Raw genomic sequence first — 14894 nt, 5'->3', positions numbered from 1 at the left:
GAATAGAATAGGACCAAATTGGAACAGAAGGTAATAGACCACAATAGAATAGAACATAGTAGAATAGAATAGAATAGAATAGACCACAGTAGAACAGAACAGAACAAACTAGAATAGAATAGACCACAGTAGAATAGAATAGAATAGAATAGAATAGAATAGACCACAGTAGAACAGAACAGAACAGAACAAACTAGAATAGAATAGACCACAGTAGAACAGAACAGAATAGAATAAAACAGCAGAACAGGATATAATAGAATATACCCCAGTTGAACAGAAAAGAACACAGTAGAACAGAACCGCAATTGACCACAATTGTATAGAACAAATTCAATAGAATAAAATAGACCACAATAGAACAGAAAGGAATAGAATATACCAGAGTAAAACAGAATAGAATAGACCACAATAGAGCAGAACAAAATAGACCAAAGTAAAACAGAATAAAAAAAAAAAGAATGGAACAGACCACACTGGAATAGCATTGAATAGAATAATAAAGACCCACAGTAGAACATAACGAATTAGAACAGAACAGAATAGAATAGATTAGACATCAGTAGAATAAAATAGAATAGAATAGACCACAGTAGACAGAAGAGAACAGGATGAAATATTATTCTGAATTTAGCAGAATAAAATAGAATATACCCCAATAGAACAGAATCGACCACAGAATAGAACATAAAATACCACAGTAAAACAGAATATAATACAAAATAATGTATAAACCAAACTAAAATAGAATTAAAAAACACACAGTAGAACAGAATAAATTAGAAAATAATAGAATAGAATGAAATAAAATAGACCACAGTAGAACACAATAGACCAAATTAGAATAAATAGACCTCAGTAGAACAGAACAGAAAATAATAGTATATACCACTGTAAAATAGAATAGAATAGACCACAGTAGACCAGAATAGAATGTACCACTGTATAATAGAACAGAATAGATTAGACCACAATAGAACAGACAAAATAGAATGGACCACAGTAAAACAGAACAGAATAGAACAAAATAGAATAGACCACATTAGAATTGAATATAATAGAGTTGTACCTTTAGTGTCTCCCCAGCCGTACATGAGGCAGTAGGTGCCTTCAGCAACAGCACATCCTGCCACAGGAAGCTGCACAGTTCGCACATGCTCAGAGAGGGGGGCAGGCCTTGGCACAAGACCCACAGATGGATGATGATGGATGAATGAATGAATACATGAATACGTGAATAAATGTGCAGATAATGGACTCACGTTGTTAGTTTGAGCAGGGCCAAGTTGGATCCCTCGGGCCCGCAGACCACATGTGCGATCCGGAGACCCTGTGTGCTGGTGGAGTAATTGAGATGGAGAAGTCCCACCTGCACGGTGTACTCCGAGAGATCAGGAACACTGAGGAATGCAACAAAGTCTCATGAAAAAATACATACAAGCATATCCGTCAAACAAAGAACCTACATGTCAATGCTGACCATTCATGAGTGGAATGCATGCAACTACAGTATCAGAGAAGAAGAGTGATAAGTCATTCAGCATTCTGAAGCCATATAAGTTGATGTGGATCACAGACAGAGCAGAGTAGCCCCTCTACAATCATGAGATATGTAACTTGGCAAACACCCCTGGTAAAGTCATCTCCAGTTCTGATCAAGGTGCAGAGGTCAGTTCTATCGCTGCAGCCCGAGTCCAGCCAGGTCTGTATCTTCATGAGAAGCACAAGATAGCTGAACCCACCAGGGAATAGATCTGGAAAACGTAGAGATGATCTAAAACCCAGACATGCTGCCTTTCATTCTCCTTCTCTCTTCCTCTCTCTACCTCTGTCCCCTGATCCCACCTCAAACTAAACAGAGACAGCAGGCCTTGACTCTAGTGCCACTGAAGCACATCCACAGGCGTATATCACGTAACCAAATGCAGAGGCAAAACAGATGCACCACTGACAGAGCAGAGAACCATCAGTCACAGCTCGAACAGGCCTGTCACTGCACTCTCTTAAAACCAGAAACTCTGGATCCTCATGGCTCACAGCAAACATCAACTGACAGATGGGAACACAAGGCCAGGACAGGCCTGTGTCCATACGGAATCATGCACATCCAAGAATAAACGAAAAATTAAAGTGTGGTCTGTGTTGACACATTTGAGAGAATGGCTTGTGAAAGGTGGATGTGAGATGGGTTGGGATAGAGGGATTACCAGGTGGAGAAGCACTGTTGATCGGTAAGAACCCATTCCTCTCGGATAAGAGAGCCACCACACCAGTGACTGTTCCTGGACGAAGAGAACAATTTAGAACACAATGTTAGGGCAGGAGAAACCCCGAAAACAGCATGTTTGAAACAGGGTGGGAATTGGTCGTGTAAAGCTAAATCATGCTCATACCCTTTTTGAATACTGACCACCCAGCTCCCATCCTCCGCCCGCTGAACCTTCATACCCCCAACAATCCGTGTTGTTTTGTGTACGAAACAGGATGGTTTTGGGCCTCCACCTGCTGAGAGATAAAGAGGTCCAGTAACTTACAGAGAGAACTTCATGACTCAAGACAACGTCTGATATTCTTCTAATCTGAAATGAAGAATAAATGCTCTTATTACCATATAATATATCTCAAATATCCACATATCCACCACATTAAGTTTTTATTTGACTACTCAGAAATCATATGCTGCATAATCATACAGATGATCTATACAAATTAAAGATATAAACTCACTTACTCTTTTGAAGGTCATCAAACAACATTGATTTACCTGAATAAGAAAGAATGATGCAATGTTGTTTTGCTCTCAAAAATAGCAATAAAATACAGTATATGACATGAACCCTTGAATACTTTCCACATATGAAAAGTTCTATGTGAACAACTTCCTCTTGTCAAATAACTGTCAAACCAATGTCATTAAATATGTTTTGACTGGCTGATATATTAATATCGGTGAGAGACCCTACAAGAATTGTATTTGTTTTGAATAATCCCAAGAACATGTTGAGCATACATAAAAGCCTCTTCCTCATCAATGTGCAGACCAAGCAGACCATCACAGTCCTGCCTGAATGCAATACAATTAAAACATCCAGCTGCATTGACAGCTGCAAGGGCACAGAAATGAACATGACTGCCTCTTTGTGGCATTAGTGATGCTTGCTTGAGGAGAATAACAAAACCAAAACACAACTCTTTACATCACATTTGAAAAGATTTTTAGGCTACAGATGAGGATAAGGCACCTGTGGCATGTAGGTCAGAGTTCATGTCTGGCTTTATAATGACTGTACAGGGAATTTCTTTATCATTTGAAAAAAGAGCTGTTAATAATCATGAGGACTGGTGAATTTTTAATAAGAGGTCAGCTGTGCCCAATGTTGAATGTTTTCGAATCAATCAATCAATCAACCAATCAATCAACCAATCAATCAATCAATCAATCAATCAATCAATCAATCAATCAATCAATCAATCAATCAATCAATCAGTCAGTCAGTCAGTCAATCAATCAATCAATCAATCCATCCATCCATCCATCCATCCATCTATATCTTTACATATATAGCTAGCTAGCTACATAGCTAGACCAGCACCAAATCAAATACTTTTTTTTGCATGAATTTAATCAATCATGATCTGGTCTACTGTAAAGAAAAGTAACTCACAGCGCTCTAGTCCACAATAGTCCCAGGGAATGGAGGAGTTGGAAGTGTAGCACCATGGCCCATGCTTATCTCGGTCAGGATTCCTGCACAAGTTCAACTCTAAGCCTGCACTGGCCTCCGCTGACCGTGTGTCTCTCCTACACACACACACACACACACACACACACACACACACACACACACACACACACACACACACACACACACACACAAAGAACAGGAAATCAAATTTTCTGTTGAGAAGAACAGGTCAGGATAGGAGGAATGGTAAAGATGACCTGTAAGTGACTGTGTGACAATCCGTAAAACACCTTCAAAGAAGGAATCGTTTTCATACTTTCCCTCAAGCGCCATAACAATTTGAAAGCTTGAACTCTGCGTATTACACCTCCTGTCTACAACTCTACACATGAGCCAGATCCAGCCAGCATGCCAAGCAACTTCTACAGAGATGACTTACAAAGAAAATAAATCGTAGAGTAAGATGGACAGTCCAGGGATTGGAGGGGCTGAAAATCCAGAATGAAAAATGTCTAGGAAGTAGAGAGTGATGGAGTGGAGAGGTAATTTCTCTTCCTCTGTGACCGTTGAACAAGCCAACATTGAGTTTTCTCAGAAACAACCTTTCGACCCCATGCAAGGCAGACTCGCTGGCTGGCCGCCATTTGAAGAAGCTGATTGGCTTTGATCTACCCATGCTTTGAGAACAGGGGACAGCACTTCCTGGGGTCAGAGGTCACTCCTGGAACATGTCCATCTGTCTGTGCCATTTTGGCTTTTAAAATTCCTGTAAATTAAGTGATGTTAACAGCTTAGCCGGAGTGGTGGTGCTACAGGACGCTGAGCAAGCGGCTTTATGGGGCATTTGTCTCTGTGGAAACAGTGTGTGGTATTTTTGGTCCTCGGTGATGAATATGACCTGCCCGGCTCCCCCTTCTGTTTTTTATCACTGCTTTAGACCTCTTTCAATGTTGTAATACTGCCTGATAATCGCTTCTCAAAACAAACTCAACATCAGAGCAAATGTATGGCTTCTGCAAGGATAAGTGGTTTCAAAAGAGTTGACAGATACTGACTGAAAAAGCAAAATGTTTACTAATTTAATACACTAAACATCACATTATCCTCGAAAAACATACGCCGATGTGAGTGAAAACACTGGAGAGCCTAGAAAACGAAAACTGGCTTCTGTATTATGAATCGTGGAACACTTCTGCATTCAGGAAAAAGGAAGATTCCAATATAATATCCAGAGACAGCTATAAGTAAGTCATATGTATGTTGATTTTACTGAAAGTTATAAACGCAGTGACTCTGTAGTATTATCAGAACATCGATGTTGTTTAAGAATTCAGACAGAGCTAAATTAACTTAACCTATAGCGTGAGTTTGGGGCGGGACTATCTTTTTGGTTATACGGTGGCACACAGGAAACCTGTTTGAAATCAACAATTTTTGCAGTTGCATTTGGTGATGCTAGTGGCGCAGAAATTACACACTTCAGCTTTCAGAATCTGCCATTGAAAACGTAGCCTCAATGTTTATTGTGGTAATGGCCCTGCTCAAAATGCAAAATAAGGTTTCTGATATAGCTTTAAACCAAGTTGTTTTTGAAGGGGCTTCACAGAGTTATTACAGATCAGTTTTCAAAAAGCTTTCCCCAAAATATTCTACATACTGCATTATTTACAAAGGGTGTATATTTGGCTTGTACAAAACAAGTACTGGCTTGTTTTGATTATTGGGTTTGATTATTGATTATAACATGTGCTGAAAAGAATCTACTCCCCTGGGTAAAACCAATGTTGCTATGTTGGGTGGCTCAAAAGACAGAGCAATATTAAAAGCCCCACATAGTCAAATTGTTTACACTCAGGGGTTTAAACTATAAGTCAGTTTACAAATCTCAGCACATTAAGCCTGGATAGGATACAGTGTTTAAACACTTACACATAGCACCTTTAGATGACTTTCTTTTTCAGCCATTTACCTGAATGTGTGGTCCGACCACAGTCCACATGGAATACCAGATCTCGTTTTTGACAAATTACCACGGTAACTCTCCCCGTTGTCTTCATAACACTCTAGGACACAGATAAAACAGACATGAAACTAATATTAAGAATATTAAGTTTAGTTTCTAGCCATGTGTTCACCAACCTACACACATAAACACTCCCAAACACATGCAAACATACATGCATATACCTTCAGTGAAATCCACTTTCAGAGCTCCATGTTTAGATTATTTATGGATTTGCTGATTGTATCCATGCTGTCATTAAGTAAGCATGTTTGAAAAGGCATTTTATTAGTGGGTGAGGGCCAATTTTACGTCAGGGACCGCTTTACAATTGGTGGTTGGCAAACATGTAGGGGAAAAAAGCTTTTGTCTTTGCCAAGATCTGACTGAAGTCTGAGTGAATCCAGAGAGGCACTGCCCTGTCTAAATGACCTGAAACCTCAAAGGGACTCTTCTGGTGAGAAATTTGTCTTTTGAAACACAAAGCTGGAATGCACATGAAAAACAGAGATTATTATAACAGGATTTTGAAACAGATGCAGAGTGCAGGATTTCTGCAGAAGACTCGTTTTCTCTCTCTCTTAGGAGTTTTGTGATTTGTGTGACACAGATGAAGGGGAATGTTAGTGTACCCAGAACAAAACCACACTTGAGCTGGGTGCCAGATCTTTACAGACAGGCTCAATATGTACACGATGGCGCCTCAGCCCAAAACATCTTTCCTTCCTTTTTGTCATTAAAATACTAGTAAATTATGATGAGATAAGTGTGATGGAATGAAAAACTTCATCGTGTGGCTAAATATGGTTTATGCTGCTTAGGAATAAAGAAATATTTGATGTTTTGTTTTTGTAGTGTATAAATGCGTAAGTCTATATGAGTTCACCTGTGCTGTCAGAGCTCACCGACTCACATCTGGGGATGTTAGTACAGAAAGCTTTTCGTACTTTTGGGTCTGTGGTGAAGCACCATGGAATTTCGGAACCATCCGGGTTTCGGCAAAAGTTCTCCCTTAGATCCCTGAGTGACACAAATAAAACATTTTGTACAATACTTTTTGTCTGCATATTCTTTTTCAGAATGACAGCACTGATTTTGGATCAGTCAAATGTGAAAGGTGTTAATAACGATACTGATGAATTTAGTAATTAGTAACCTATCACTATTGCTCATACTTAAGTTTAGGGATTTGAACAAACCTTTTAACTGAAGCATTAAACTTTCTTGCATAAATCGCCCCACACCATTTGTGCTACACACATTACTAATACCTCAGTCTGCATTGCTTTTTGAGGAATGGTGTTTTATTTCTTTTTAAAATAATAAGACTTATTATTATACATATAGAAAAAAAAAATGTATTGACTAAGGACCAGAGTCATATCCAGAATATCAAGGACCATAATATCATAGTGATTTGAGGGTAGGCACTTTTGACTTATAAGCCATCACCCTAGCAACCATATAGCAAAGCATTAAAAAAAAAAACAGAACACCCTAGCAACTGCATTGCATTGAAAAGGGCCCAGAACAGGCTAGCAACTGCATCGCAACCCACTAAAAACCACCCAGAACAACCTAGCAACTGCATAACAACCCACAAAAAAACCCATCTAGAACACCCAAGCAACTGCGTCTCATTGAAAAGGGCCCAGAACAGGCTAGCAACAGCATCGCAAACCATTAAAAACCACCCGGAACAACCTAGCAACTGCATAACAACCCACACAAAACCCCATCTAGAACACCCAAGCAACTGCATTGCATTGAAAAGGGCCCAGAACAGGCTCACAAACCATTAAAAACCACCCAGAACAACCTAGCAACTGCATAACAACCCACACAAAAACCCATCTAGAACACCCAAGCAACTGCATCGCATTGAAAAGGGTCCAGAACAGGACAGCAACAGCATCGCAACCCACTAAAAACCACTCAGAACACCCAAGCAACTGCTTCCCATTGAAAACCACCCAGAACAGGCTAGCAACAGCATCAAACCCACAAAAAACCACCAAGTACACCCTAGCAACTGCATCGCATTGAAAAGGGCTCAGAACAGGCTAGCAACAGCATCAAACCCACAAAAAAAAAAACACCTAGTACACCCTAGCAACTGCATCGCATTGAAAACCACCCAGAAAAGGCTAGTAAGAGCATTAAAACCCACAAAATACCACCCAGAATACCCTAGCAACTGTATCGCTCAGAACAGGCTAACAACAGCATCGCAACCCACTAAATACCATTCAGAACACCCTAGCAACTGCATCCCAATGAAAACCACCTAGAACAGGCTAGCAACTGCATAGTAACCCACTAAAAAGCACCCAGAACACCCTAGTAATTGCATCGCATTGAAAACCACCCAGAAAAGGCTAGTTAGAGTATTGAAACCCACAAAATACCACCCAAATACCCTAGCAACTGTATCAGAACCCACTAAAAAAAACACCTAGAACAGGCTAGCAACAGCATCGCAACCCACAAACAAAACACCTAGAACACCCTAGCAACTGCATGGCATTGAAAACCACCCAGAACAGGCAAGCAACTGTATCACAACCCACTACAAACACCTAGAACAGGCTAGCAACAGCATCGTAACCCACAAAAAAGCCTAGAACACCCTAGCAACTGCATCACATTGAAAACCACCCAGAACATGCTAGCAACAACATAGCAACCCAATAAAAACCACCCAAAACATCCTAGCAACTGCATCACAACCCACTAAAAAAATACCCAGAAAAGCCTAGCAGCTGCATAACAACAAACAAAACAATTGCTTTGAAAACCACCCAGAACATCCTATCAACTGCATCGCAACCCCCAAAAACCAACCAGAGCACCCTAATAACTGCATAGCAACCACACACAAAAAACACCTAGAACAAACTAGCAAAAGAACATTTTCTTGAAGAAAAGAAAAAATCAGAATTACAGTGAGGCACTTACAATAAAAGTGAATGGGGCCAATTTTTGGAGAGTTTAAACACAGAAATTTGAATCATATAATTTTTTAAAAGCATTTAATTCTTTTAACAAATTAAAAAAAATTTAAAATTACATTAATTCTTCTATTAAATCACATGTGTTTTTTGGGCTGTTAAGTTGTTTAAATTGTAGTTTTTACAGACGTTTTAGGGTTTTGGCAACAAATCAAAATAATTACATGGCATGCCGATTATTTAAAAAAATTAATCACATATATAAATATTTGCAGAGAAAGCCCCCCAATTACCATAATTCAATATATAATGATTACAAGATTATTAATATACATTATAAATATATTAAAACAATTAAAATGCATTACATTGTTGCAGGTGAGTAAACATTGATAAGACAAAACAAATAGTGGCGTTAGAAGGCTATATATTGTTGATTTCCATATTACTGAAAGAAAGTTACCTTTTTAATACTTAAAGGTGCTGTAAGAAATTTTTTCATGGAAAGGTATGCAAAAAATGGTCTTCCTCCCTGAAAGATATTAATGAAATAAGTGTTGTGAGATATCTTACCGGTCTCTGTGACAGCTCTAGACTCTATAAACAGCAAACAAAAATGTTTCTGTGGGCCGTCTGTCAATCGTTTTGCATGTACTCCTAGTACTGTAGTTGCAGCAATTTATTGAGGCTTAATGCCATTTTTATGCCATGTTACTCATAACAGATGTCAGTTGAGGGCGCTATTTTTCTGCTCATGTTTTTGACAACCACTTCTGTTCGGTGCCGGTCTCAATAAAGCTCTTTTGGTATCATTGGAGTGCGGGTATTGGAAAGAGGGGGGCGTGGCTAATCCAATGGATCAGCTTGTGGAAATTCCAGAATGGCTAAAATTGCTTACAGCACATTTAAGCACATTTTACTGTGAATACTTTTTTACTTTAACTCAAGTATGTTTTTGAATAGATACTTGGACTTATCATTCAGTAAAATGTATCCATATTTTGATTATTTTCTACACCCCTGCCCAGGACACCCTAGAATCATGGTGGTGAGGTGTCCTTAGAAAATGTAAAAATCCAATTCTGATAAAACGGTAGTTGTGAAGTGTGACTCACTTGCATTTATAGTTGTGCGGTGTGTAAGAATGATTATGGGGAAACAGGGCATCCCAGCGCTGACAGATCACCCCTGCAGGGGTCACATTAACTGTACCCCTGTACCCCTCACCCTGACCCCGAAAACAAGAGGTGGTCACGTCCACTTCTATGTCTTTATCTGAGTCTGATAGAGAGAATGAGAGAAAGAGAGAGAACGTCAGAACTTTTAAGCAATCGCGTTTGAAACATTTCTTTCCATGGATAGATTGCCATAGAAGTTAAACATGAACAGTGAGATTTATAGCGAGTCAGCGCACCTGTATACAGTCTCTGAGCTAAACTAAATACCACTTTCTTCCAGTTGCATTTGACACTAGAAGTTTTATTTGCACCATATATCATCTTGCCTATATGTTCAGTATATAGGCATATACAATCCAAGCAAAGCAAACAGAAAATGGAGCATTTGTGCAGAGACGATGAATATGGGACATTATATAGGTCAATATGAGTACATCTTTACAGTCACTGAATAAAAAACAATTTAATTTTTTTTTAATTCAAAACAGATGCCAATGAAAAAACAAATGCTAAAATCCTCTGACTGCTAATAAATCTGGTTTATATTACTGTTCAGCGATGCATGAAAGTCGTTTAATTATAAAGCCATTAATGACTTAATCATCAAAAGCATTCAGGAATTATTGCATAATAATTAAACCACAAATATATTTCTCCATTTATCTACATATCTTTCCCATTTTTCCACAAGCCTCCTCACTTTTCTTCTCATCTCCTCCTCTGTTTCTCTTCTGTTCTCCTTCTCTGCTCAAGCTAAAACATACATTTATAGATATTAAACCATGAGGTGGCAGCTTCCTATTGGACGATTTCAGTGAAATGGCTAGATTATAGCAAAGCATACAATATCATGCCATTACACAACAAAAAACAACCTTGTGTAAATTGTCGGCTTTATGCTAAGCTAAAATGCTATTTCTAGCCATTTCACATGCATATGTTACCAGGCACGCTCATATTTTTTATTAAATAAATTAATATTGGATCATAATTTTTTTTTATAGTAAGACCCAACTAGTATCTTAGTAGTATCTAGTAAGATATTAGGGCAAAAATCATATTCTTGATAATAATTTTTGTAACGCTTTCCTGTAAAGATATCTAAAAATCCTTATCAAAATCAAATATCAGTTTGATTTATATTGTTTTAGAAACATTTCTGCATAATATATTTAGTTTTTTAGAGAATGTATTTTTAACATGTGATTTTTGACCTCATAGTCAAAACTAGTAAAACATTTTTACCAGTGCTGAAGAAGTAATCCAAAGTATTTAGAATACATTACTGACCATCAGTAATGTAACAGTATACATTAAAAATGTATACTGACGTTTTACAGCATGTATTCTGTAATCTGTAGTGAAAAGTAACCCTACCAACCCAGATTATAACATTACAAGCAACAAAACACAACTGAGCCAAAAGGCCTTTAGCAGAAAGAGAGATGAAGTGAACTAACCACACACGCTGATGTTACAGTACTCCCAAAGAGTGTTTTTGTCCATCGTGTAACACCATGGACGTATGTCATTATTAGGGTTACGGCAGTAGTTGTCATCCAGGCCTTTACCAACATGCCTGTATATACAAAGAAGAGACCATTGTAAATCAATGCTGTGTGTGTGTGTGTGTGTGTGTGTGTGTGTGTGTGTGTGTGTGTGTGTGTGTGTGTGTGTGTGTGTACCTGTGTGGTTGGTAGGTGTGTTTATGAGGCTTCTGTGAGTCCCATCTCTGGCACTCTTTTCCACTTTCGGTGTGATCCATAGGTCCTCTATATGTTTCTCCATTACACTTCATGCACTCCACTACAAATACACGTAGGTATTACAAACACCAAATGCATACATGGCAATAGCAAACTGTACGATAAGTGCCAATATACACTCTAAAATGAACTGTACTCTCAGATCACAAACATGCCTCTGTGAATGAATGGGAAACACATCTCCACAGCATTAGAGCAACATTGATGGTGTAATGTCTAACCTTCTGAACATTGGGGCAGCCCGCATTCCTGATGGCGAGTCTCAGTGAGTTCAGTGAAGCACCAGGGACCACTCGGGTCATTATCCGGGTTTCGGCAGAAGTTCTGACGCAGGTCAAACCTTTTGTGTCTGGCAGGCTTGAAACTGATTGATAAATATAGACAGACAGAGAGGGAGAGAGGGAGAGAGAGTAACAGAGTTGACGATTCACATAGATTTTTATCTTATGCGCTCTGGCTTCCAGTCAAATCAGAATGACATTTTGAATTTTGAGCACTAAGAGATTTGGATGGGATGGCCTGTTGGAAAAAGAATGCCATACAACCTTAAAGGGATAGCAGAATGTTCAGTTTCAGTCACCATTCACTGTCACTGCACACCCAAAACACACACACACACACACACACACACACACACACACACACACACACACACACACACACACACATGTTTGGTTTCCATGTTTTATGGGGACTTTCCATAGACATAATGGTTTTTATATTGTACAAACTTTATATTCTATCCCCTAAACCTAACCCTACCCCTAAACCTAACCCTCACAGAAAACTTTCTGCATTTTTACATTTTCAAAAAACATAATTTAGTATGATTTATAAGCTGTTTTCCTCATGGGGACTGACAAAATGTCCCCACAAGGTCAAAAATTTCGGGTTTTACTATCCTTATGGGGACATTTGGTCCCCACAAAGTGATAAATACACGCTCACACACACACACACACAAAGATACTAGGCTAACATAATGCTTTATATTGCCTTTGTGCTCTACAGAAGAAGAAAAAAAGGCATACAGGTGACAGCATTCACATTTTCAGGTGAACTATTCCTTTAAAGACCCCATGAAATGATTTTATGAACACATTTGTTTTTGTGTATTGTGTATATATTTGTTACAAATTGATTCCGATTCCAATTAAATTACATTCATATGGTATATTTCATTTTAAATGCTTTTGGGTAGCCTGAGAAAGCCTTATTCAAGCTTCTCACAATAAGTTGCTGGAATGACCATTTCTCCAGACAGAGCTGGTGTATCAGAGTCAGGTCTGTAGGCCTCCTTGGTCGCACATGCTTTTTCAGTTCTGCCCACAAATTTTCTATCAGACTGAGGTCAGGGCTTTGTGATGGCCACTTCAATACCTTGACTTTGTTGTCCTTAAGCCATTTTGCTACAACTTTGGAGGTATGTTTGGGGTCATTGTCAATTTGGATGAACCATTTGTGACCAAGCTTTGACTTCTTGGCTGATGTCTTGAGATGTTGCTTCAATATATCCACATCATTTTCCGTCCTCATGATGCCATTCTTTGTGTGAAGTGCACCAGTCCCTCCTGCAGCAAAGCGCCCCCAACAACATGATGCTGCCAACCGCATGCTTCACAGTTGGGATGGTGTTCTTTGGCTTGCAAGCCTCACCCATTTTCCTCCAAACATAACGATGGTCATTATGGTCAAACAGTTTGATTTTTGTTTAATCAGACCTGAGGACATTTCTCCATAAAGTAAGATCTTTGTCCCCATGCAAACTGTAGTCTGGCTTTTTTATGGCAGTTTTGGAGCAGTGGCTTCTTCCTTGCTGAGCAGCATTTCAGGATATGTTGATATAGGACTCGTTTTACTGTGGATATAGATACTTGTCTATCTGCTTCCTCCAGCATCTCCCAAAATAAAAAATATTCAGATAATTAAAATGCTTTACATTCCTGTAGCAGAAGAGTTAATCATTGGTAAGACAATACAAAAAGCAGCTTTAGAATACAATGTATTGTTTACTACCATGTTATTGACCATAAGTCAATCATTGGGATACAGGTCATAGTAATCCATTTCACAAGTGAATCAATCAGTTGGAGATTTATTACGAGGGCTTGTTTAAGGGCCCGTCAATTTACACCTACATCAGACATGCTTGTGTAGCGTCTCGGGTGCGTTGCATCATAAACATAAAATTTTTAGTTCACTGTTTCAAGTTAAATATAGTTTAATACTCAATCTTTAAACACATCTTGAGATCCCTTAGTTCGCATTTGCGCTCCTTCAAGTATTTTGAATGCAAGAATGTAACGTATGTTTGTGTTGTTCGGCCTACTGAAGTGTTTTCTTCACTGTTTAAACTGTGCGTTGCTCATACAGCTGAAATTTCACTTACTGCCCTCTGGAGTAAACAGGTGGTACTACAAGCTTGACTTTCTCAGGAATCTTCCTTATTATGGTGCGATTAATTGCGTAAATTTTTTTAACACTTTATTTTTTGTCAAATTAATCGCACTGAAGTTAAATCAACAGCCTTATATATATATATATATATATATATATATATATATATATATATATATATATATACTGTAAAGAACAGAGAGGATATTAAAAGAGACATTATTCAATGACAAATGGGTTGTGTGGAACTTGTGGAACAGACGTTTTTAGTTGCATTTGGTTGCATTGTAGGTTGCATTACTCCTATTATAAAGGCTTTCCACATATAGTGAAAGATCGATCATGGGATATAAGAATCAATATCAAGATTGTTTAAATGAAGATCATGGCGCATCATAAAATTACATATTTTTACCTAGTCCTACTAGCATACAGATGGACTAAAAGCTAACAGACATGGTATAAAAGCCACAAAACTTTTTATAGTAATATTTTTAAAGTAGTTAAGCCAGTAAACTACTTCAAGCTCAACTAGATCCCACCAGTTTAGCCAAGAAAGTCTAGAAGATTGACCTTGGACCCACTGGCTGGTAGTCAACAACCAAAACCACCTTGGACCAGCAAATAATCACAAATGACCAGCTTCAACCATTTGAAACCATGTAAACTCAGCCACCATCAAAAGCCAGTTTTAGCTAGATTTTCTAGCAGGGTGATCACATCACCCTAATTGTACTCCAACTGACTCCACCATCAATATTATCTCCATAAAAACACCAAAATAAATGGATAAAATGGCACCAGACCAGGAACAAAGGATACCATCTAAACAAAGACAAGAGAGATGAACTCCTTCCTTAAACAAACAGGTTACAAAAGGCCTGCAGTGCTGTTCTAAACAGTGTCTCTGCATC

At 38.5% G+C, this 14894-nt stretch overlaps 1 protein-coding gene across 2 annotated transcripts in view; it reads right to left on the bottom strand.

Moving 5' to 3' along the window:
- The window catches only part of LOC127637587 (hepatocyte growth factor-like), a 39099-nt gene that overhangs the window by 3758 nt on the left and 20447 nt on the right, over positions 1 to 14894 (bottom strand). The window contains exons 5-16 of one of the 2 annotated variants that reach the window (XR_007969765.1): positions 11805 to 11947; positions 11503 to 11623; positions 11278 to 11396; positions 9755 to 9920; positions 6575 to 6708; positions 5656 to 5749; positions 3666 to 3802; positions 2732 to 2764; positions 2394 to 2505; positions 2208 to 2282; positions 1263 to 1400; positions 1070 to 1139 (exon numbers count right to left, since the gene is read on the bottom strand). Coding sequence is in view for 1 of the 2 variants with exons in the window: in XM_052118725.1 (XP_051974685.1) it covers positions 1070 to 1176; positions 1263 to 1400; positions 2208 to 2282; positions 2394 to 2505; positions 2732 to 2764; positions 3666 to 3802; positions 5656 to 5749; positions 6575 to 6708; positions 9755 to 9920; positions 11278 to 11396; positions 11503 to 11623; positions 11805 to 11947 (1379 nt within the window). In the remaining variant the exon portion in view is untranslated. Of the gene's footprint in view, positions 1 to 1069; positions 1177 to 1262; positions 1401 to 2207; positions 2283 to 2393; positions 2506 to 2731; positions 2765 to 3665; positions 3803 to 5655; positions 5750 to 6574; positions 6709 to 9754; positions 9921 to 11277; positions 11397 to 11502; positions 11624 to 11804; positions 11948 to 14894 lie in introns of both variants that reach the window. The other variant, XM_052118725.1, reaches the window with a different exon arrangement.

The sequence above is a fragment of the Xyrauchen texanus genome, chromosome 45, assembly GCF_025860055.1.
Source record: "Xyrauchen texanus isolate HMW12.3.18 chromosome 45, RBS_HiC_50CHRs, whole genome shotgun sequence".
Taxonomy (NCBI): domain Eukaryota; kingdom Metazoa; phylum Chordata; class Actinopteri; order Cypriniformes; family Catostomidae; genus Xyrauchen; species Xyrauchen texanus.
This window is presented reverse-complemented; position numbering and strand designations above follow the sequence as displayed.